The sequence below is a fragment of the Hyperolius riggenbachi genome, chromosome 3 (assembly GCF_040937935.1).
Source record: "Hyperolius riggenbachi isolate aHypRig1 chromosome 3, aHypRig1.pri, whole genome shotgun sequence".
Classification (NCBI taxonomy): domain Eukaryota; kingdom Metazoa; phylum Chordata; class Amphibia; order Anura; family Hyperoliidae; genus Hyperolius; species Hyperolius riggenbachi.
This window is the reverse complement of record NC_090648.1, coordinates 148,824,874-148,850,203: the sequence shown is the minus strand read 5'-3', so window position 1 is coordinate 148,850,203 and position 25,330 is coordinate 148,824,874. Positions and strand designations below refer to the sequence as shown.

General features: G+C 43.5%; 1 protein-coding gene across 1 annotated transcript in view; it reads right to left on the bottom strand.

Annotated features, from left to right (window-relative positions):
* ADAMTS17 (ADAM metallopeptidase with thrombospondin type 1 motif 17) overlaps window positions 1-25,330 on the bottom strand; it is a 349,550-nt gene that overhangs the window by 81,394 nt on the left and 242,826 nt on the right. Inside the window, exons 17-18 of the mRNA XM_068273566.1 lie at window positions 20,096-20,176; window positions 978-1,135 (exon numbers count right to left, since the gene is read on the bottom strand). Of these exons, the coding sequence (XP_068129667.1) occupies window positions 978-1,135; window positions 20,096-20,176 (239 nt within the window). The remainder of the gene's footprint in view (window positions 1-977; window positions 1,136-20,095; window positions 20,177-25,330) is intronic.

Genomic DNA, 25,330 nt, shown 5'->3' with positions numbered 1-25,330 from the left:
CACCATGGCACGATTCATTGATTCCTGGGCTAAGGAATCCGCGGCTAGGAGCGCGCGTGCACGCGCATAATCGGCCGCGGGAGCGCACATGTCCTCCTTGACATAGAACTACATCAAGGAGGACAAAGTGGTTAAAGCCTATTGCTAGGCATGTACACCCCTCCAACTACATGGAAAAGTAGAATTACTGACTAGTGAAGTAAATTACTGACTTGTGTGGTAAAAACCTCTATAAACACCAATTCACAAAGATTAGAACATTTGGCAAAACAAATGAGAGCCTGGAGCTGTCGGTAACTAACAATCCGCCATTTACTAAAACGAAAAAGCAAAGGAGACAGCCAATAGAAGGAGCCACTCCATCTAACTATTCACCCCATTGGTACCAATGTACTGCTGGGCGGGACATCAGAAAATAAACAAAACATGAGCAGCAGGAGCAGGGCACATTCATAAAGGTTTCCCATGTGGCCCTTTAGAAGTGAACAGGGAAAAACCAATAAAGATATTCAGAGGGACTAGAGAAGGTGACCTAGCTACTTCCTGATCAGGAGGGTTGGTAAGGACTGCACAGGCGCTGCCCGGCCATGTGCCTGCGGCAGGGGACGCTCTGTGCATGTGCAAAATGCCACAACTAGTTAGTGCACGTTAGCAGATCACTCCCGGCCGCACAATCAAGGACACGTGTATTCGGACAGCATCTATGCAGTCTTCACCGACCCTCCCGACCAGGAAGATGCTTTTAAGGGTCATTTCACTGTAACAGAGTGGAGCGAAGGAGAACGAGGGGGAGCAGTGGGCATGAGGAGAGCCTCTTACACATGCCTGCTCCCCGCGTTTTTAAATTTGCATATGGATTAAGGTATCCTTTAAGTGAAAGCATAACTCATGTCTCTGATCATGTGACTTCCAGTACAACTGTGGATGCAATCCATACACCTGAAAAGAACAAACAAAAACAGATGTTAATATATTACCATTAGATGCAGTGGTGTTTTTGTGGGCCCCTTGGCAGAGATCTTCTCCCAGAGTCCCCTGCGGACATAGCGGATGGTAGTGCCTGCGATCTGAAACTCTCCAGGAAGTTCGATTTTCCAGTCACTGTTAATGGATTTCTTAATGGAATCTTTCAAAGCTGAAAGAGTTAAGTGGAAAGGCATGAGTTGCTGGCTGGGCCTGTCCTGGTTATCTGGCAGAGCAGGTCACATCCCACTTGTCTAAGGGGCTACAGGAAATATTTTCCATGGTGTAAAGCAACAATAAAGATCTGTGCTCTACACACAGCCCCTGGCGTCTCTGCGCCTGCGTTCATTTTTCAGTAAACCTTCTCCTCTCCTCTGTGTTCCCTACAGCTCTCTCTCAAATTCCCAAATTTTCTTTACTCATTTGCTTTTTTTCCACAGACTCGCTGCCAAATCCTCTCCCTTTTTTGCTACCTATGGACCATATGCTGCCGCTCAATATCCAAGAGCTGAAATGGCTACAAGCAACAAATTATTTCCTTATATCCCGGACTTGTTCCTTAGCAAACATTCTGTTTTTTTTGGCTTGCGCAGGTAGAGGAGGCCATGCGTAAATTGTTGCCGGTGCCCGCACACATGTCGGCGTGGGATGTGAATTTATGGGTTTAGGGAGTTTTTTCCTCCTCTTCATTAAAATCCTATAAAGTGTCTTTACAGTAAGAATTTGGGTCAGTTCTCACTTGCTCCACATGTAATACCTTCCTGTTATATGCAGAACACACACTGGCTACAGAAGGAGAACTTGGCTTCTAAGGATGAAGAACTGTACACTCAGGCCATATGAATGGCTCCCCCATAAATGTAAATGAGTACAAACCCTTTTTCTGGACTTATAACAGAAATGACTGCATCCTGACTACTTACTGTTTTAAGAATGCAAAGCTGAAGTTCATTTTTGGACATAGTATTTTTGGGTGGTACACTTGTGTTTCTATAATTTCTTGACATTTGTCTTTGCAATAAGGTTTAAAGAAGAACTGTAACCAAGGATTCAACTTTATCCCAATCAGTAGCTGATACCCCCTTTCCCATGAGAAATCTTTACCTTTTCTCGCATAAATCATCAGGGGGGTCTGTATGGCTGATACTGTGAAATTTTAAACTAGCTGCAGTGTATGTTGATCTATTCTTTAAAAATATGATTGGAAACTGTTTTCATGGCCCCTACAGTTGTAAATGGCTTCCCTACACTTGCTATATTTTCTCATCAGACATGCGAATAACACCTGCTACTGCTTACTTATTTTTATAATATACATTATACTTCAGTACCAAGCTTATATTTTAGAACAGAACTTAAGTCCCTTATACTAGTACACTGACCAGAGTCTCATTTTAAAGAGAAACTCCAACCTAGAATTGAACTTTATCCCAATCAGTAGCTGATACCCCCTTTTACATGAGAAATATAATGATTTTCACAAACAGACCATCAGGGGGCGCTGTATGACTGATTTTGTGCTGAAACCCCTCCAACAAGAGGCCTGAGCACCGCGGTACTCTGGGCAAACTGCCACAATGTAACAATGTTCACAGACAGGAATTCGCTGTTTACAGCTGGCTAACAGCCAAAACAGCTAGGAGCAGCTACATCGCCTGCCCACAGTAACAATGTCACTATGTAATACATGTAAGAATGTGAATCTGGGAGAGGAAAGATTTTACAATGAGCAAACACTGACTAAATCATTTATACATAATTATGGTAAAAAATGAAGCACTTTTTTTTACTACATTATTTTCACTGGAGTTCCTCTTTAAGGACTTTTAAAGTAAAAGGACACTGAATTTTATAAAGTTCAACATAAATATGAAACGCAGAAGACTAAAAAAAAAGCAAATGCTTCCTCTCATTGGATACCATAAATAAGTACAGTGGCTTGCAAAAGTATTCGGCCCCCTTGACGGTTTCCACATTTTGTCATATTACTGCCACAAACATGAATCAATTTTATTGGAATTCCACATGATAGACCAATACAAAGTGGTGTACACGTGAGAAGTGGAACGAAAATCATACATGATTCTAAACATTTTTTACAAATAAATAACTGCAAAGTGGGGTGTGCGTAATTATTCGGCCCCCTTTGGTCTGAGTGCAGTCAGTTGCCTAAAGACATTGCCTGATGAGTGCTAATGACTAAACAGAGTGCACCTGTGTGTAATCTAATGTCAGTACAAACACAGCTCCTCTGTGACAACCTCAGAGGTTGTCTAAGAGAATTCTGTGAGCAACACCACCATGAAGTCCAAAGAACGCACCAGGCAGGTCAGGGATAAAGTTATTGAGAAATTTAAAGCAGGCTTAGGCTACAAAAAGATTTCCAAAGCCTTGAACATCCCACGGAACACTGTTCAAGCGATCATTCAGAAATGGAAGGAGTATGGCACAACTGTAAACCTACCAAGACAAGGCCGCCCACCTAAACTCACAGGCCGAACAAGGAGAGCGCTGATCAGAAATGCAGTCAAGAGGCCCATGGTGACTCTGGACGAGCTGCTGAGATCTACAGCTCAGTTGGGGGAATCTGTCCATAGGACAACTATTAGTCGTACACTGCACAAAGTTGGCCTTTATGGAAGAGTGGCAAGAAGAAAGCCATTGTTAACAGAAAAGCATAAGAAGTCCCATTTGCAGTTTGCCACAAGCCATGTGGGGGACACAGCAAATATGTGGAAGAAGGTGATCTGGTCAGATGAGACCAAAATGGAACCTTTTGGCCAAAATACAAAATGCTATGTGTGGCTGAAAACTAACACTCCACATCACTCTAAACACACAATCCCAACTATCAAATATGGTGGTGGCAGCATCATGCTCTGGGGCTGCTTTTCTTCAGCAGGGACAGGGAAGCTGGTCAGGGTTGATGGGAAGATGGATGGAGCCAAATACAGGGCAATCTTGGAAGAAAACCTCTTGGAGACTGCAAAAGACTTGAGACTGGGGTGGAGGTTCACCTTCCAGCAGGACAACGACCCTAAACATAAAGCCAGGGCAACAATGGAATGGTTTAAAACAAAACATATCCATGTGTTAGAATGGCCCAGTCAAAGTCCAGATCTAAATCCAATCGAGAATCTGTAGCAAGATCTGAAAAATGCTGTTCACAAACGCTGTCCATCTAATCTGACTGAGTATTGACTCAGGGGGCTGAATAATTATGCACACCCCACTTAGCAGTTTTTTTTTTTTTTTTTTTTTTTAAAGGTTTGGAATCATGTAAGATTTTTGTTCCACTTCTCACATGTACACCACTTTGTATTTGTCTTTTACATGGAATTCCAATAAAATTGATTCATGTTTGTGGCAGTAATGTGACAAAATGTGAAAAACTTCAAGGGGGCCGAATTCTTTTGCAAACCACTGTAAATGGTGCTGTGCTGTGATGAAGACCTTAGGCCACAATCTCTGTCGGGGGAGAGCCTACGCCAACCGCTAGTGATGAGATCAACAGGACCCTGACAAAAGCATTTTTCAGTTCAACAACCTTTTAGGCCTGGTGCACACCAAAAACCGCTAGCAGATCCGCAAAATGCTAGCAGATTTTGAAACGCTTTTTCTTATTTTTATGTAGCGTTCCAGCTAGCGTTTTGCGGTTTTGTGTGGCGGTTTTGGTGTAGCAGATTTCATATATTGTTACAGTAAAGCTGTTACTGAACAGCTTCTGTAACAAAAACGCCGGCAAAACCGCTCTGAACAGGCGTTTTTCAGAGCGGTTTGCGTTTTTCCTATACTTAACATTGAGGCAGAAACGCATCCGCAATCCAAAAAATGCCTCACCCCGGCATTTTTTGTTTCTGCAAAACGCCTCCTGCTCTGGTGTGAACCACCCCATTGAGATACATTGACCAAGCGTATCCGGCTGCAGAAGCGCTGAAAAAGCCGCTCGGTGTGCACCAGCCCTTATTGCTTATATTGTTATCCACTGGAAAAAGAAGTCTTCAACCCTCCCTCTCCTTTCCAAAACTGGAATACGATAATTTTATTTTTTTTTGGTGGTTCTAAGTTTCCAAGCAGGAAACCATCTTTACCTTTGCACCTATTATCTTATGGTTCCTGAGGCTTTGCCTAAGACTGCCTACCAAATGTTCCTACTTGAAAGGACTTCTTGTTCATGGATTTTTCTTCTCCTATGGAAACTGCAGTTTTCAGTGGACCTGAAAACAACTATGTCCAGCTATGAATGGAATAGAAAATTATGAATGGAATTAAACAATCTATTTCATGAAGTACAATCTCCCTCTCAAGTCTTCAACCACAATGCCCACGCTGCCCATCTGGCATAAATTATCAAGGCTGCAAGGCTGTGGTAGATGTTGCTACTGCCAAGGATTCTGTTGCCACAACTGCAGAAATGCAAATGCTCTTAAAGAGACACTGAAGTGAAAAAAAATTATGATATAATGAATTGGTTGTGTAGTACAGATAATTACTAGAATATTAGAAGCTAAGAAAATATCCTCATTTTTATTTTCAGTTATATATTGTTTTTTATAACATTGCATCATTCTGTAATATTTGCTGTTTCCCCACTACTCAGCATTCTAAATGATTTTTACAGAGCAGGCTGTGAACTTTTGACCTGTCCTGAACTGTTCTCTGCAGAAGAAAAAGCCAGCTGAGATAATAATCTTCAGATAACAGAGCTCTCTGCTGAAAGTCATGGAGCTGAATGGCTTGTTTTGCATAGATAACAACTAGAGTGTCTTAACTCTTCCTGTACTGAAAACCATATTATGCTGGGAATACATGTTATGTGTTTCACGTTCGATTCAGCGCGTGATCTATTAGCCATTCGATTTTCTGCTCGATTCTCTTATCCTCCACTCTTTTTTCTTATCTTTTTTCCATTAACTTCTATGAGAGACCGTGCAGCACAGAATCGACATGTCGGAATTTTATCATTGAAGGCATCTATCGGAATGATTCTTCGCAATAAACGTAACGTGTATTCCCAACATAATGCTGGGAATAGACATGTCTCTGCTCCCAATGTTTTATTTCTTAGCTGTACTACACATACAAATCATTATATCATAATTTTTTTTTCACTTCAGTATCTCTTTAAGCCTAACAGGAGGGATCCTGACACTTACGCTACTATTATTATTTGATCAGTCAGCTTATTCATCCAGACCAAGTTTGGTTTGAAGGTAAATGAAGCTCACGCTTTCTTAAACAAGGCTACTGTCTTACGATTCATGGGGCCTTTAAGGGCTCCAGCATCCTGAAATGAAAGATCAGTGTCCTTAGAATACTAAGACAATGTTGCACCTAATTCTGGGCATCTAACCTATTTGGTATGCAGTTGTTTACTAAAAGCACACTTTATATTTGCTGACTTAAGCATAAATTACTTATTTTCAGGCTCTCACCACTGTATATAAATCATGAATATTGTGCAGGGAAATGTCTTTCCTCTTCTTTCTGAGGGCTACTATACCTTAACTTGAACTGACAGAATGTGATACATTTCTCTGATTTCTTTGATGGAATAAATGGCTTTTAGCTGCACTTTGGATTCCTTAGGAGTAAAGGAACTTTAAAGAGACTCTGTAACAAAAAATTCATCCTGTTTTCTACCATCCTACAAGTTCCTAAACCTATTCTAATGTGCTCTGGCTTACTGCAGCACTTTCTACTATCACAGTCTGTAATAAATCAACTTCTCTTTCCCCTATCGGATTTGTCGCCCTGTGTCTGGAAGGCTGCCAACTCTTCAGTGTTGTTGATCTGTTATGCATGCCCCCTCCACGCCCCTCTCTGCACACTCCCCTGTGTGTTATTTACATTAGGCAGCCTCTCTGCTCTCTTATCTTTTACAAGCTGCATAAATCGTCCTCTGTTAGGCTGTGAAAAGAGCTGGCTGCCTGGGCTGTCACATGCTGAGGAATTACAGACACCGGGCAGAGCTGACTGTAGGAAGAAACAATCAGCCTGTCACTCTTCAGTGGATGAGAGCTGCAGAGGGTAAACAGACAATGATCTATTGAGATTGAAAAGGAAGGCTCTATACAGCCTGCTGGTGTATGGATGTATTTTCTATGTGTGGACATACTTGTACATCAACCTACTTCCGGCTTTGGTGGCCATTTTGTTTGTTTATAAACAAACTTTTAAAAACAGTTTTTGACCACTTTTAATGCGGCGAGGAGCAGTGAAATTGTGACAGAGGGGAATAGGAGATGTCCCCTAACGCACTAGTATGTTCACTTTTGTGCGATTTTAACAATACAGATTCTCATTAACCAAGCAAATATTTGTCATGTTGGGCATCTTCAACTCCTCCTCCTTCTGTGCCTCACCGTTGGACTCAGATTTAGCTTGGGAAAGACAGGCCAGATTGGGATACTGAAAAACCTGGGTATAATAAAAATCCACTAAGGCCTACAATAAAACAGGAAAATGAATAGGCATAAAAATAGATGTGTTAATAACAAAGACCTAGCAGGCTTGTAGAGGATTACTGCACTGACTAGTTGTGGAGTAAGCTTAGCCTCTATGGTCTAGAGCCAACTAATGTACCCACGTTAGTTCACACAAGGCTGAGGGCACAAAAGCCGGGAGCTTTTGCTAGCTAAAAAAAAAAAACTTCCAGGTGTGCCCTATCCATGATGGACAGCCCATATCAGAAACCCACGCCTGCCCAAAGAGAGGCATGCAGCATAATGGAAAAAAACAAACAGCTGCTGTGTAACCTGGGGGTCAGCTGGCCCTACCATCTATGTTAAAGTATTCCAGGGATGATTAGCATCATCCTGAGCAATATCTCTGATCAGTGAGTGCCAGAGAGATTCGCTTCTTCTTCCAGATACTGAAGATTTGGCAGGCAACTACCCGCACAGAGAGCACCGACAAAGCCCTGAGCAGTTAGGAAGTCTGTTACAATGAAAAGAAGAAAAAGTGGGAACACAACAGAACTGAGAGATTTGTATGTGTGGGATTAGACTTTTTCTCTTCTCAACCGTGCTTCCTCAGGGGATGCGGCCAACTATCTCTCAGGTCAAGCTGTCCTGCAGGAAGACTGGGGAAAAAGCACTTGAGACACAACCTATCAAATCAGTTCACTAATTGTAATTAACAGTACTTTTAATTTGTGCATTGCCATACTGAAACAGTAAATGCAACTATAACCATGGAAAGTTACTGTGTCTTGGGAATACTTTCCTTGTACATCTAAGCATGTTTAGAAACAGTAAAGCGTAAACTCAGCCATGTGTACAGTTTCTTAATTGCAAGAAAAACACATACATTTCCTACTAGACCAGGGATGTCAAATTTAAATACAAAGTGGGACGACCAACACTGGGACAATCTCAATGTCTAGGGGCTATTAGACACCAGGGACCTTTATAAAGTTCCCTGGTGTCTAATAACTCCCTTACATCCCCTATAGCTTTCCCTGGTGTCTAACGTCCCCCCTCCCTCCCCTATACAATTACCGGGCATCTACTGACCCCTCTCCTATACAGTTCCCTGGTGTTTACTGGTCTAAACTCCCCTATACAGTTCCCTGGTGTCTACTGGTCCTCCCTCCCCTATACAGTTCACTGTTGTGTAGTGCCACCCCCCTCCCTCCCCCATATGGCTTCCCTAGTAATCTACGGTAGTGGGTGTAGAGAGCACCTAGGTTCTGATATTCATCTCCAAGATATATCTACAAGGTACCTTAAAGCTGAGTTAAAGCCTGGCATCAAATTTGATTCTGTTCTTAGAAATAATAATGGCTTGTAACACCCAGAAGTTAGCAATCTATCATGCTCGATGATCTGGTGTATGAGGGGAATGTGAAAGGATAAAAGGCGTGTGTGTACTGCTTTTTGGGAAATGTATACACCTCATAAATAACATGCCTTTTGAACCATCAGCAAGCAAGAAAGTACTTTGAATACGTTTTACAGTACTTTTTCACCACTTTTTAGTACTTTTTCAATTGCATAGTTCTAAAAAGGTATTCTAAACAGAAGATGAGAAATTGTCTCCTAGGTGTTACGATCGCTTCTGCAGCGTTTACTGCTGGCTGCAGTGGTATTGCAACCCAAGCAGTTCTGATGTCATTACATGCATTTGCTTGCATAGTTTGGTTTGCACTTAAACTAGTTGCTGATTCCATCTGCAGTCGCTCTGAAGTTAATGACAGTTTAATATGCTTTTGTGTAAGCAAACATTGTCTGCTGCAATGGAGTGGCAATCCCTTTCCTGCAGGCTGCATATCATTGTCTGCCTTTTCCTGCTGTCAGCCTGTGATTAATTACCATTCACTTGTGTGGGAATCTGCAGGTCTGCTCCCATTGGATGACCTCAGTATAAAGAACTGCTTCCTGCAATGCTCCATGGGCTACCATAGTCTCAGATTCTGTCTGTTACTCTGCTCGTGCCCCACCTCGTTCCTAGTCCGTGTGGACTGCGCTGACTCCTGCGAAGGGGTCAGCGAGTCCTCCTAGTTCTGCTCTTGTTCTAGAAGTTGTTACTCTGCTTGTCTTGTGTCATATATTGGTTCATCGCCAATATATACGCATACTTGCACGTTTTGTTATTTTCCTTGTATTCGTGTTACGTTGATACATCAGTGTTGCTGATATATACGTACACTAACTGTTTATATCCTGTGTTCAGTTAGTCAGCCTTCCAGCACGTTTTGGTAGTTTGCGCGTATCGTGATCACCCGTGCTGAGTTAGTATCCTGCTCCTGGTTCTGTTTGTGGATTGCGTTCATCTCTGCAAAGAGATAGCGAATCCTTCTGAGTCCTGTTCCCCGTATTGCTCCAGTCCTAGTCAGTGTTCCTGCTTATGTCATATATCGGTTCATTGCTGATATATACATATGTTAGTCAGACGTTACAAATAGTTTCATTGATAGCTGTAATTGTAATACGCTAGGAAAACATACTTATTGTATATTTGTCTGTGTTACATTCATCTATCTTGATCTTCCTATTTCCTGACTATCCTGTCCTGTCTTTGTGAGGCACGCCATCGCTGCAACGCATTGGCTGCCTCATTCCTGTCTGTCTTGTTGTGGACGCTTTCTGTCACTAAGTAGTGGCTAGTTAAGCAAGCGTTCATTCTGTCTACCTGTCCTGATCTCCTCAGTCCTGGTTTATGCGCTCAGTGCTACTTTGTGCTGAGACGTTATCACAAAAGTATTGTTTGTGGCTGTTCGGATCTGCACCGGCTCTGTGCACCACAATCTCCTATTGGAGTCAGTCCTCTCCTCCACTAAACTGGGGATATCCTGATTCCTTGTGCTGGTGTGTGTACCTCCTTCACGTCAGCTTATGTGTTGCATGCTGACTGTGGAGAATACCAGGGCTGAGCTCTCGGATTCCGAATTTCGAGTTTGCCATCGGAATTTGGCAGTTCCGAGTAAGCACTCGAAACTCGAAAATTCTGCAATTCCGAGTACCGATTTCGTGTTTACATTGAAGTCAATTGTGCTAAATTCCATGGTGAATTGTGAAGCCCCCTTACATGCTATCATCACCAAATTTGGCATGTATATTAAGCAGATGAGTAGGAACATGGTAAAAAAAAAATTTGTGAAAAGAGCTTATAGTTTTTGAAATAAACGATTTTAAAGTTTCATAGGAAAAATGTTTTTTAAACTGTGTAAAATGACACTGCTGCAGAGCAGGTTACTGCATTCTGAGTTCTCAGGGGCGTCTCACCCACCAGGCAAGTATAGGCGGTTGCCTGGGGCGCCATGAGGTGGTGAGGCGCCATGAGGTGGTGAGGCGCATTCCCCCGCCGCTGCTACCGTGACCATGTTTTTGGGGTTTTTTTATATTATATAACCTCCCGACTCAGTCCCCGGTGCTCGGCACGCTACCATGTGCTCAGCAGTGCCTCCACCTCCACTTCTCGCCAGCCAATAGAGCAATCAATACTGCTCTTCTCTGCCAGGCTACTTCTTTAAAGCCGTGCCCCTTCTCAGTAGCCACACAGGTAAATTGTTTACCTCGTGTGGCCCAGCCTTTAACTCCGCCCCACGCCAGTCAAACCAGGAGCCAGCGGCTAGCCAGCTTATGCCCCCGACAGTCTGACCCCCCACCTGTGTCACTGGCTGCACACAGACACTGGAGCGAGACAGCCAGGGGACAGATGCAGTCACAGAGAGAAGAATGTGATGTGTCCGTGTTGGAGCCCCGCCCAAGACAGCAACACAACCCGGGAGAAGGGAAGTTTCTGCTCCAGAGTAGTGATGGGAATTCCGGCTCTTTTCAGAGAATCGGCTCTTCTGATTCGGCTCCCATTAAAGAGCCGGCTCTTACGGCTCTGAATCGGCTCTTTATTAAATATCACTAAACACCACTCAGAATTGGAGTAAAAGCCCCGCCCCCGTCTCCATGACGATTCCAGACTGCTTCTCTGACTGGGGCAATCCCTCCTGCTACTGCTCTGCTCCGCCCCATACACTCCTACAAGCTGCAAGAGGAGGACTACATCTCCCAACATGCCTCAGCGCCCTTTATTGCAGAGCAAGGCAGAGCTCTGTGGGGCGGCTGAGGCATCGGCTCTTTCAAAACTGAGAACCGGCTCTTGTCGTTCGCAGCAAAGAGCCGGCTCTTAGAGCCGGCTCGTTCGCGAACGACCCATCACTACTCCAGAGATGATAAGCTGCATGCACAGGCAGAAGAGAAGGTATGCAGGCAGACTGCTAAGAACACTTCCTGTCCTGTGTGCAGACTCCCAGTACTGTTATAACTGCTAGAATGTGCCCTGCTCTTTTGATACTACAGTTTTCTTTGAAAGCTGGTTAGGCTGTAGGCTGGTAAAGCTGTAAACCTGTGCTTTAGTGCTGTGCTGTCTCCCCTCTCTGTTCCTCTGCCCCCTCTTCCATCTTATGCTGTCTCTACCCCTCTCTGTTTCTCTGCACTCTCTTCCATCTTATGCTGTCTATCCCTCCCCCTCTCTGTTCCTCTACCCCCCTCTTACATCTTATGCTGCCTCTCCCTCTCTACTCTTTCCCTCTGCTCGGATTACGTGTATTTTCTGGTGAAACGCTTCCGCATTACGATTATTTTCTGACAACGCTGCCCCATTACGATTATTTTCTGGTGAAACGCTGCTGCCCTATGATTAATTTCTGGTGAAATGCTGCTGCAATAAGTGTATTTTCTGGTGAAACGCTGCCACCTTACGAATATTTTCCGGTGAACTGCTGCTGCAATAAGTGTATTTTCTGGTGAAACACTGCCACATTACGATTATTTTCTGGTGAATTACGATTCTGAATTACGATAATTACTATTATTTTCTGATGAAACACTGCCGCATTATGATTATTTTCTGGTGAAACAATGCTGCATTATGATTATTTTCCTGGGGGGGAGGGGCTTGGGGGGGGCGCCACAGGTTCTCGCCTGGAGTGACAAAATTACTAGAGGCACCCCTGCGAGTTCTGTATACATATTGTATACATTTCATGAAAACAGACAGCGTGGGGTCCCCCCTCCCAAGCCTCCTTAACCCCTTGTCCCCCATGCAGGCTGGGATAGCCAGAATGCGGAGCCCCGGCCACGTGGGGCTTCGCACCCTGAGCTATACCAGCCCGCATGGTCCATGGTATGGGGGGGGGCTCTGGAGGAGAGGGGCGGCCAACCTCCCCCTCTCCCCCAGAGCCCTTGTCCAATCCATGGACAAGGGGCTCTTCCCCACCTCCGGTGCCCCAGGAGGAGGTGGGGGCCGCCGACGTCCTGGGGGGTTCATGGTGCCATCCAGGGTTCCCCTTTAACAAGCGGACCCCGGAAGCCGCCCCCTCCCCAGGAGAAATGAGTATAGGGGTACACGGTACCCCTTATCCATTTCAGCAGAGTTAAAAAAAGAAATAAAAACACGACAACGAAAAAAGTCCTTTATTGTTCTAAATTAACCAGGGATACTTACCTTGCAATAATCTCACGCCAGTAACCTCAGGAGTGGTCCCACGCCAGTATCCTCTTAGGACATCTCACCACCCTCTCACACTGACTAACTCCCACCACTGAATGGTCACAGTCAGCCTCTGCATCTGTATAGCAGAGGCTGAGAACACGAAAATTTTGCCTTTAAAACAAGAAATTTCGGCAAACAGTGATGCAATCAAAATGGCCACTGGGAAATCCCCGATCGCTGGAGGCCACACTAGAGTGGCGAAACCAGTGATTTTTCACATAGATGGTGGGTCCAGGTGACCAGAGCAGGAGGTGCCCTAATCCCCTGGACCCACCCATTCATGTGAAATAACGCGTATTCTAAAACTCTGAGGTGGCCTCCGGGGAACGGGGATTCCCCAGCAGCTATTTTGTTTATGACACTGTTTGCCGAAAATTCTTGTTTTAGCAAACAATTTTCGTGTTTCTAGTTTATGCAATACAGATTGCAGAGGCTGTCTACAGCCATTCATCCCCAGGAGTTCTGCAGGATCGGCAGGTGCGCGGGACCTCCTAAGAGAATAGAGGGGGGCACAGCGCAGGAAGGTGGGAAAGTGGGCACAGAGCGGCGGGGAGGGGGGGAAGCCTTCCCTCCCTCACCTAGGGCCCCCCCTTGCGCACTCCCCCCCACCTCCAGAATTTCAGCCAGCCAGCGGAACGGAATACTGCGAGCGATAGCTCTGTGTGCCGCTGGTCTGGTATTCTGCACTGACAATGTCCAATCACGCTCTCGCAGTACTTCCTGTGAGAGAGTAATTGGACAATGCAATGCAGGAGACCAGACCAGCAGCGGCACACAGAGCTCTTTTCTCGGTAAGTGATTCCCGCTCGCTGCCACTGCTGGCTGCAATTTTGGAGGGGGAGCACGGAAGGTTGACCCTAGGTGAGGGAGGGGGGAAGGCTTCCACTCCTCCCCGCCACTCTGTGCCCACTTTCCCACCTTCCTGCGCTGTGCCCCCCTCTATCCTCTTAGGAGATCCCGCGCACCTGCCGATCCTGCAGAACTCCTGGGGATGAATGGCTGTAGACAGCCTCTGCAATCTGTATTGCATAAGCTAGAAACACGAAAATTGTTTGCTAAAACAAGAATTTTCGGCAAACAGTATCATAAACAAAATGGCTGCTGGGGAATCCCCGTTCCCCGGAGGCCACCTCAGAGTGTCAGAATACGCGTTATTTCACATGAATGGGTGGGTCCAGGGGATTAGGGCACCTCCTGCTCTGGTCACCTGGACCCACCATCTATGTGAAAAATCACTGGTTTCGCCACTCTGGTGTGGCCTCCAGCGATCGGGGATTTCCCAGTGGCTATTTTGATTGCATCACTGTTTGCCGAAATTTCTTGTTTTAAAAGCAAAATTTTCGTGTTCTCAGCCTCTGCTATACAGATGCAGAGGCTGACTGTGACCATTCAGTGGTGGGAGTTAGTCAGTGTGGGAGGGTGGTGAGATGTCCTAAGAGGATACTGGCGTGGGACCACTCCTGAGGTTACTGGCGTGAGATTATTGCAAGGTAAGTATCCCTGGTTAATTTAGAACAATAAAGGACTTTTTTCGTTGTCGTGTTTTTATTTCTTTTTTTAACTCTGCTGAAATGGTTAAGGGGTACCGTGTACCCCTATACTCATTTCTCCTGGGGAGGGGGCGGCTTCCGGGGTCCACTTGTTAAAGGGGAACCCCGGATGGCACCATGAACCCCCCAGGACGTCGGCGGCCCCCACCTCCTCCTGGGGCACCGGAGGTGGGGAAGAGCCCCTTGTCCATGGATTGGACAAGGGCTCTGGGGGAGAGGGGGAGGTTGGCCGCCCCTCTCCTCCAGAGCCCCCCCATACCATGGACCATGCGGGCTGGTATAGCTCAGGGTGCGAAGCCCCACGTGGCCGGGGCTCCGCATTCTGGCTATCCCAGCCTGCATGGGGGACAAGGGGTTAAGGAGGCTTGGGAGGGGGGACCCCACGCTGTCTGTTTTCATGAAATGTATACAATATGTATACAGAACTCGGAATGCAGTAACCTGCTCTGCATCAGTGTCATTTTACACAGTTTTAAAAACATTTTTCCTATGAAATTGTAAATCGATTTGCTCAAAAACTATAAGCTCTTTTCACAAAAAAATTTTTTACCATGTTCCTACTCATCTGCTTAACATACATGCCAAATTTGGTGATGATAGCATGTACGGGGGCTTTACAATTAACCGCAGAAGTTAACACTATTTAATTCAATAGAAATGCACTCGGAACACGAAAATTCGGAACACGAAACTCGGTTTTCGCATGCGGTACACGAAATTTCGACGAAATCGGAATTCAGCTGTTCCGCTCAGCCCTAGAGAATACACCTCCAAGCTTAACACTAGGAGAAAACTTAGGAAAACAGTTGAATTGCATAAGGTCCACTGATTGCTTGGCAGTTGCAAACAGCTATTATTTACCACAATGCAACAAAGTTCACACAAAGGAAACTGTCAGGACCATGGTCATGCCATCACACTGTGGGAGGGGTTTCACCACAATATCAGCCATACAGACCCCCTGATGATCTATTCAAGAAAAAATAAAGATTTCTCATTGGAAAGGGGGTATCAGCTACTGATTGGGATTAAGTTTAATCCATGGTTAACGTTCCTCTTTAAGTTATTCCTGTCTATCTTTCAAATGACATTTTATATTTATTCTCCTTTACCCTTATATACTGCTGCACTGATTACTGAGGGCCCTTTTCCACTAGCGCGTTTGCGCTGACTGATACGGAAAGTCGCAAACCGCTAGCGATTTTACAATCGCTACGGTTTGCTTTTTAACATAGAAATCGCGGTAGGTCATTTCCACTACCGCGATTCGTTTTTTACAGGAACGCGCGGCGGAGCGATATTTGCCGCGATATTGCTATGCAGTGCATAGCATAGCAAAATCGCGGCCGCAAACGTCGGGAAATCGCCGGTAATTTTTTAGCTTTTCCATTCAGCAATCGCTAGCGTTCAGCGTGAACGCTAGTGACTGCTAGTGGAAAAGGGCCCTGAATCTGTTTTTTGTATCATTACGGCCTCACATATAAGTGCTAGTAACTCCTATAGTGTAATGACTTGCACTATGCTATGCAATGGTCATTACTACCTTCAAATAAATTCATCATCCTACCTCCAGATGGCAGATAAGAGGAACATTATTGGAGGATCTACATTTAAACTGAGAACAACTAAAGCTAAAACAACATACTTTTCAAAAAACTTGGACTCTGTATCCTCGCACTCTGTATATCTGTTACGGCCAGAACCCGAAGTTTGGCCACTTCTAGTTCTGGCCGGCCACTTCGGGTTCTGGCCGGCCAATGCGCGAAGTGGCCGCTGCGCTGCGGCCAATGTTAGAAATGGATTGATCCCTCTGAGGTTAATGTATCTTCTGGCCGCAGCGCAGCGGCCAAACGTAGAACAACTTCGTTAATTTATTGCAATTCAGCCGGCGGCAATGTAACAATTCAAGCCGCCGGCTTTTTCTCTGCCTCTCTCTCCTTCTCCCCCCCGCCTTTCTCTCCTCCTTCCACCCCCCACCCCCCGCCCCCCCCCCCCCCCGCCTCTCTCGCTCTTCTATGGGCAGCCGGCGGGGACACGCGTGTCCCCTCCTCCGGAGTCGTTCGTCGCGGCAGGGTTATCCTGCCGTTCTTGCAGAGCGGGTGCTGGCAGAAGCGATGTCTGCAGCCTCCCCGCTCTGTTGCCCTGGCGCCACAAAAGACTCTCGGGGACACGCGTGTCCCCGCCGGCTGCCCATAAGAGGAGGAGAGAGAGGCAGAAAAAAAAAGCCGGCGGCTTGAATTGTTACATTGCCGCCGGCTGAATTGCAATAAATTAACGAAGTTGTTCTACGTTTGGCCGCTGCGCTGCGGCCAGAAGATACATTAACCTCAGAGGAATCAATCCATTTCTAACATTGGCCGCAGCGCAGCGGCCACTTCGCGCATTGGCCGGCCAGAACCCAAAGTGGCCGGCCAGAACTAGAAGTGGCCAAACTTCGGGTTCTGGCCGTAACATATCTATTCTTTGGGAAGATCATAAAATAGTTACGGGACACATTAAAAACCATTAACCTCACTGCAGGGCCGGCGCTACCATTAAGGCAAAGGAGGCAGCTGCCCCAGGGCCCCAGAGCTTGTAGGGGCCCCCAGTGGCTACAAGAGGAAAAACAAATTTTTCAAATCGGCCTTATAGTTTTTGAGAAAATCGATTTTAAAGTTTTAAAGGAAAAAAAAAACACATTTAAAAACCTGCCGACTTTAATGGTTAATAGCAAATCCACCTTAAATGCTAGAAACCCTAAATTTGCAGGATATGTTAAGGAGATCATTAGAAATAAGAGGAAAAAACTATTTTTCAAAAAGACCTTATAGTTTTTGAGAAAATCGATTTTAAAGTTTAGAAGGAAAAAAGTATAGTTTTAAATGCGGTAAATGTAACTTTTAGTAGCAAACCTAACGGTAGTGTCATTTTACATGTATCAAACGAAAGCGCAATCAATTTCCTGACGGGGTTTCCAGGGGGTCTATACGCAGCCGCAGCGCTTTGGCCAGGGATCGCTATACAGCCGCAATATGGCTGTATGAAGATCCCTGGCATTTTTTCCCATTTTCCCAATTTTTTTTTTATGTTTAGAGTGTGGGATTTTTAAAAAAAAAAAAAATTATGTGGGGTCCCCCCTCCTGAACCTTTTTAACCCCTTGTCCCCCATGCAGGCTGGGATAACCAGAATGTGGAGCTCTGACCGATTGGGACTTCACACCCTGACTATACCAGCTGCAAAAAAGGTCCCCTAATGCCGATTTTTGTTCCGGGGGATATATGTTGGGGGGGCCCCCCAGGTTTATTTTGCCCTAGGGCCCCATTGTTGCTTAAACCGGCCCTGCCTCACTGCTTAAGAACGCAATGCAAAAATGTAATTACTGCATAAAGAAATCTAGAGTTTTAGAGTTTGGAGCGTCGTGATCCTACAAAAACTAAAAACAAAGTCCGAAAACCTCATCTCTTGAGATGTTAACTAGCTTAAAGAGACACTAAAGCAAAAAAAAAAAAAATTATGATATAATTAATTGGTTGTGTAGTACAGACAATTACTAGCACATTAGTAGAAAAAAAATTCTAATTATTTTTATTTTCAGTTTGATTTTTTTTATAACACTGCAGCATTCTCTAATATTTGTAGTTTCCACTCTACTCAGCATTTTAAATGATTTTTACAGAGCAGCCTACTGAAAATTTGTACCCTTCTCTGCAGAGAAAAAGAAAATACAATGACTGACAGTTGAAATAACAAGCTTCAGAAGACAGAGCTCTCTGCGACTTAGAAAGTCGTGGAGCTCAATTGCTCTTTTGCATAGATAACAACTGGAGTTTCTTAACTCTCCCTGTACTGGAAACAATATTAGACTTATGTCTCTGCTCCTAATGTTTTATTTCTTAGCTGTACTACACATACAAATCATTATGTCATAATTTTTTTCGCTTCTGTGTCTCTTTAAAACAGAATAGACTTAAAGAGAGTCTGAAGCAAGAATAAATCTCGCTTCAGACCTCATAGATAGCAGGGGCACGTGTGCCCCTGCTAAACCGCCGCTATCCCGCGGCTTAACGGGGGTCCCTGATCCCCCAAATCCCCTCGTTTCAGCGGGGGAGCGCTTCCTGGTTGGGGCAGGGCTAACCGCCGCAGCCCTGCCCCACGCGCGTCTGTCAGCGCGTATCTCCGCCTGTCCCCCGCCCCTCTCAGTCTTCCTTCACTGAGAGGGACGGGGGAGAGGCGGCGATGCGCCGCTGATAGACGCGACTGGAGGCAGGGCTGCAGCCGTTAGCCCTGCCTCCAGGAGCGACCAATTCTGCGACCAAGTGTCGCAGTGGGGGGTTTGGGGGTGAAGGGACCCCCGTTTAGCGGCGCTATAGCAGCAGTTTAGCAGGGGCACACGTGCCCCTGCTAACTATGAGCTCTGAAGCGAGATTTATTCTCGCTTCAGAGTCTCTTTAAGGATTAACTTTCCAATATACAGTTCAGTATTTCAAGAAGGCAAAAAAACTAGATTAATAATTATTTAAGAAATTAAGCTAGAGCGTAGCAGAAAAGAGACTTCAACCCCTTCAGTTGAGCTCAGGGTCATTTCTTAATGAACCCTTGGAAAGAATAGCAAAATTACAGTATTACTATACAAAAATTCTAAAGCAATAAATAACAAATTAATCTAAGATTAGGATAACAAACAATTCTCTATGCACAATTCCTATTCAAAAAATGTTGGAAGAGGAAAACAAAAAATTAATGAAATGGTAAATGGAGAGGAGGCAATACAGGAGATTAAATTCCTTTAACCATCGAAGTCAGCCGGCTTTGATGGTTTTCAGCAGCTGATATGTTGTTACTGTACATCATATTTTGGAAGTAATGCAGAATAAGTTTGGGATTATAACAGTTAAAAGTTGCCTTATGTACAGCTAGCATATAATTTACAGAGGAACTTTAGCATAAAGGGGAAAAAATAAATCAAACCATTGCAGAATGAGATGTTAAAAAATAGAAGAAAGATCAAGAAACTATTGATATCAGCCATGTCATTTGTTCATATTGTTTGATCCACAATCAGCCTGCATGTAATCATGTTTACTACTGGCAGACATGAAAACAACTACTGCCATTATGCATGACCACATCCACTAACAATGTGATAGGCTCAAAGGTTGTTTTTTTTTATAGATATAAATATGTACAGAGAGAGATACTGGTTGCTTGGCAGTTAGAAACAGCCATTATTTCCCACAATGCAATGAGGTTCACAGACAGCAAACTGTCAGGACCAGGATCACACTGTGGGAGGGATTTTACCACAATATCAGCCATACAGACCCCTCTGATGATCTATTCAAGAAAAGGTTAAGTTTTCTCATGGGAAAGGAGGTATCAGCTACTGATTGGGATGAAGTTTAATCCTTGGTTACAGTTCCTCGTTAATTTACCGGCAAACACACAAAACCCCAAAATAACTATTTTAGTGTAGATGGCCTAAACTCTTGCAATCATTTGACTTACTGCACGTAGAGATACTAAGTAAAAAAAAATCAATAAACAAGTAACAAAATGCATCTTAGTTATGATATCAATCTGACACCTGTTACTGATAAGACAGTTTTACCAAGAAAGCTGTGTGCAGGCTTGTCCTCTACTACTCGGATCCTCCTGGCCCCTGCAGGGATGACAGCAGCCTCAATGTAACCTGCAAAGAAATGAGGAAATTGTGAGAACCGGAGGACTTGTCAATAAAGAAGACATGAGGAGTTTACAAGAGAATGCATATAAAAACAGTATACACAGGAAGATGCAGTACATAAAAAAGCAGGCATATAAGGCAACACTGCAGTGTACACACAAACCTACACAATGTGCAACAAATGCAGAGTACAGAGGAACACATAAAATGTGGAACAAGGGCAGCACACGTAACATGACAATATTAAATATAGTTGCCACAAGAAAATGTATGCGTGCATTGGGAAGCCTCCCCGTGGCGCTCCTGGATAGTGCTAATGTAGCATGAACTAATTTCCACAGGGCAACCGCTTTGGAGTATTGTTTTTTTGACCATGCATAATTTGGCATGCGAAAGCAAATGCATATTTGCATGAGCAATGCCTCATGATAAGCCAATTAGGCCAAATTTGCAAAGTCAGATTTGTTAGGGTTAAACTTGATGTATGCATGCATACATTTTCTTGTGGCGAATATTAAAGCGGAATATAACCCTGCATTTCAACTTTGCTCTAAAACATTATTTACAGCATATTATATGCAAAAAGCAATTTTTTTTACTAGACCAGCATTGGAAGGGTTAAACACAGAGGTTTTAAGTTCCGTGCAGACGTTCAGATAGTTACATTCTATTTAGTTATATGTATATATTTAGAAATGTTACACACTCTTTGGCTGTCCTCCAACTCCTTCTCTGTGAGAGAGATGAGTCACAATAAACACTTAGATACATTTGTGTAAACAAAAAGTATCTAACTCAAGTTCAGATGCGTCTGCAAAAATCTCCAGGGACTTTAAAGCCCTGTGTAACCCTTCCAATGCTGGTCTAGTAAAAAAAAAAAAAAATGCTGGTTGCATATAATATACTGTAAATAATGTTTTAGAGCAAAGTTGAAATGCAGGGTTATATTCCGCTTTAAATATAGGCAGAGGGCTTCATTTAGCAAGGAACCTAAAAGAAAAAAAAAAATAAGGAGTAATCAGAGTTTTTCTCTTTTCACACCGATGCTGGAAATTTCTGAGACCACTTTGTATTGCTAGATTGAGCCATACAAATTCACAGAAAATGAATGTGAAAGGAGAGGACAAGCACTGGTCCCTTACAACCAGTCAGGAGTTCCCTTGAACTGGATAATAGTGGAGGACAGTATAATTGTCTGTTGTAAGCAACAGATGTGATGTAACTTCCCTTCAGGCTTTTAAACAAACCCCATTGTGCTAAAAGAATACTAAACACAGAAACAGATACAACACACACAAAGATTGGTGCTCCTGATAAACAATACACTTAAAACAAGAACATAAAAAGCACATGAACTAATATATACAGTGTGTAATGGGAACAAGATAGTGTTCATGGGAAGATAATCCATACAGATCTGTAGTCTATAAACAAGACCATGTGTCAGTGAAAAGGATAAGAATGGGGAGGTCATGTGGAGAATACTATACAGGATACTGTATGTAGGGGGAAAAAGGACAGTGCAAAAGAAGAATGTAAATTACAAAGTGTAAAATGACAGAACTAAAAGAGCAAACACGCCATGCATAGACTTAGATATATACATACATACAAGGCATAGTGGGCCTGCGATGTATGAGGAAAGGAGCAAGCAAATGGTAGGTTATGTAGTATGAGTAAACAGACAATTGTATATCAGTGCACATATAAAGCCAAGATATGATGTGAGTAAAAGCAATGCATGCTGGGAAATACAGTATGCTATGCTTAGAAGGAGAGCAGAGTGCGGGAAAAAACACACTTACTCACTAAAAAGCTGCAAGCAGGGATGAGGACATATCAGGATATCACAGGATATCAGTGTGGTACCTGGAGATGATCAATTTCCTCTTGTTAATTTTCCTTTAGGAGAATTCATGAAGGATCATGTGACTAGTTAGGTGGGCTATTTGCAAGTTACTAATTGGCTTACCATGATCTTGTTATTATGGCTTAAGGTGCCCATACGTCTATAGACTTAGCAGCCGATTGATCATCCGGTTCAATAATTATTATCGATCAGTGCCGCCAAGTGCATGCCTGATCATCGATGCGACCAATTCGTTGATTAGACATGCTGTAAGATGTCAGGCCATCGAGGTTGATTGGGTGTGTGGTGGTAACAGCGAATTATATTGGGACAAGTGATAAATACGCCGAAAGTCCCCGCTAGTGTCCAATGGCCGGTGAGTCAGTGGATGCGGCGTCACATGGCTGATTCTGGATCAATTTCAGAAAGACATTGATCGGGGATTGGCCTGCGGTGTATGGGTAGACGACAGGTCTCTCTCTTATCAGATTCGATTAGAGGTAAATTTGTCTCTTGGTTGAATCTACCCATCATGGCTAGAGGTATGGCTACCTTTACTTCTGCTTTTAGTGTAGTATAAAGCAGGAATCAGAAGTAACACGTGATCACACAATCATAACCAGCCAACCAGAAACTCAAAAACTGATTACGTGCATCTCCAATAAAGTGGCACTGTAGTGAAATATAGTAGAATACATTAAATTATTCAGGATACCCACTGTTACAGTAATTTTCCTGGTTTCAGCATATGAAACACTTCCTATATTTATATATTGCTGTATATTGGTATGTGGCCCCTCCCTCCCGGTGATGCTTAGCTTAGACTGTTTAGCTAAGCTAAATTCTCCTCTCAGAGCAATCTAGGAGACCAGGCATTCTTTTAACTGGCTTCAGAATTCTCAGGAAAAAAAAAAAAACACATTCCATAGGGCTGGCAGGAATGAAGATGTTGCCAGGACTCAAGATTTTGCCGCCTGTGATACATTTCAAAATGTAAATCATGGTGAGAATTTTTTTTTTTACAATGGGAAAGCACTGACTAAATAATTTATAAATGAATGTTGTAACAAAATAAGAAATGTTATTCATTACATTAATTCCACTACAGTTCCCCTTCAGGGCGAATTTATGTAATAGAAATTGATCATGGCTCGTAGTAGTCCACAGTCACTTCAGTCACTTAGAAATGTAACCGGATTTTATGGGTGTTTGCTTTTTCACTCCATCACTACTCTGTGTACCAATTTCATAGTGCAGATATGTTAACTCTACAAAAAAAAAATTAAAAAATATAAAAAATATGTGAAAGAAAATGCTGATGTATGAGGAAATGGAAAACGTTCTCAAGGGTAGGAGAACACTAGCGAACTATATATATATATATATATATATATATATACACATACATATACATACACACACAGAGACGTGTAATAAAACCATTAGGAGTTCACTTAAGTTATCCAACTGGTAAAAAGGTAAAAACCTTAGTAGGACATGCTTGATGTGCTGGAGGAGTGCAGGTGAAGTCATTAATGTTGATTCAATAACATTCCCATAAACCCCAGTGAACAATTAAACATGGGATTCTGAGGTAGATTTCTGTGACATTTTTGATGCTTCTGTGGGACAGAACAGTCCTGCTTCTCTATTTCCACAAGACAAAGTAGGCCCATTTCCCTATCTCTAATTCACGCACAGATGGCAGGTTGATGTTTGCCACAGACTTATGTGACAGCATAATTGGAATTCCGGCTCAGCACAGAAGTTCAGTTGTAACTTTATTTGTTGTTTGCAGATGTACTAGAATCCTGGCTGCAGACTGGAGGAGAGGACATGAGGGAACCCAATGGCTAGTATGGAATTTTCTTTTCACAGGCACCACTGAACACCAATACTTGATAGACATAATGGGCACACTTGTTATTGTCATCCACACAATATATAGTCTTGTCACCAGCTGTTCTTCAGAGTGGCTCACATACTAATCTCTACCATAGTTATATGTCCCTGTCATAGTCTAAGGCCAATTTTGGGGCAAGCCAATTAACTTATCGGTATGTTTTTGGAATGTGGTAGGAAACTGGAGTGCCTAAAGGAAACCCATGCAAACTTGGCAAGAACATACTACTTCCATGCAGATAGTTTCCTGGCCCATACTAAAACGGGTTACCCAGTGCTGTGAGTAGGGATGCTCGCTGAATTCCGCGGAATTGTAAATTCCGTAATTCCGTCCGGAATTAGGTCATTTCCAATTCCGGTAGTCGGAACGGAATTGCTAAGCCTCTCAAACGGAATTCCGTGGAAATAATAACATTTTCCAGGATAAAAAAAAAAAATCTCTCCCTCCTCCTCCTCCATCCAGCCATCCATTTTTATCATCCTGTAGGGAATTGCAGCTTTTCAAAACAGCTTACATACCTTAGCCAGGATTTGAACTCAGATCTCAGTGTGTAGTAGGTATCTGTCTGACCCCCTAGACCACCAACCACACTATATGCTAAAGCTGGCCTAGCATGTACCATTATGTTCAATTCAATAGAAAAAGTAGCATGATTAAGGATTTGTACTTTTTTAAAAGGCAGTTAACATACCTTAGCCAGGATTTGAACCCAGATCTCAGTGTGTAGTAGGTATCTGTCTTACCCCCTAGACCATTAACCACACTACATGCTAAAGCTGGCCTAGCATGTAGTGTGGTTGGTGGTCTAGGGGGTAAGACAGATACCTACTACACACTGAGACCTGGGTTCAAATCCTGGCTAAGGTATGTAAGCTGGCTTTTAAAAAAGTACAAATCCTTAATCATGCTACTTTTTCTATTGAATTGATCATAATGGTACATTAAAGGCCAGCTTTAGCATGTAGTGTGGTTGGTGGTCTAGAGGGTAAGACAGATACCTACTACACACTGAGACCTGGGTTCAAATCCCGGCAAAGGTATGTAAGCTGGCTTTTAAAAAGTACAAATCCTTAATCATGCTACTTTTTCTATTGAATTGATCATAATGGTACATTAAAGGCCAGCTTTAGCATGTAGTGTGGTTGGTGGTCTAGAGGGTAAGACAGATACCTACTACACACTGAGACCTGGGTTCAAATCCCGGCAAAGGTATGTAAGCTGGCTTTTAAAAAAGTACAAATCCTTAATCATGCTACTTTTACTATTGAATTGATCATAATGGTACATTAAAGGCCAGCTTAAGCATGTAGTGTGGTTGGTGGTGTAGAGGGTAAGACAGATACCTACTACACACTGAGACCTGGGTTCAAATCCCGGCAAAGGTATGTAAGCTGGCTTTTAAAAAAGT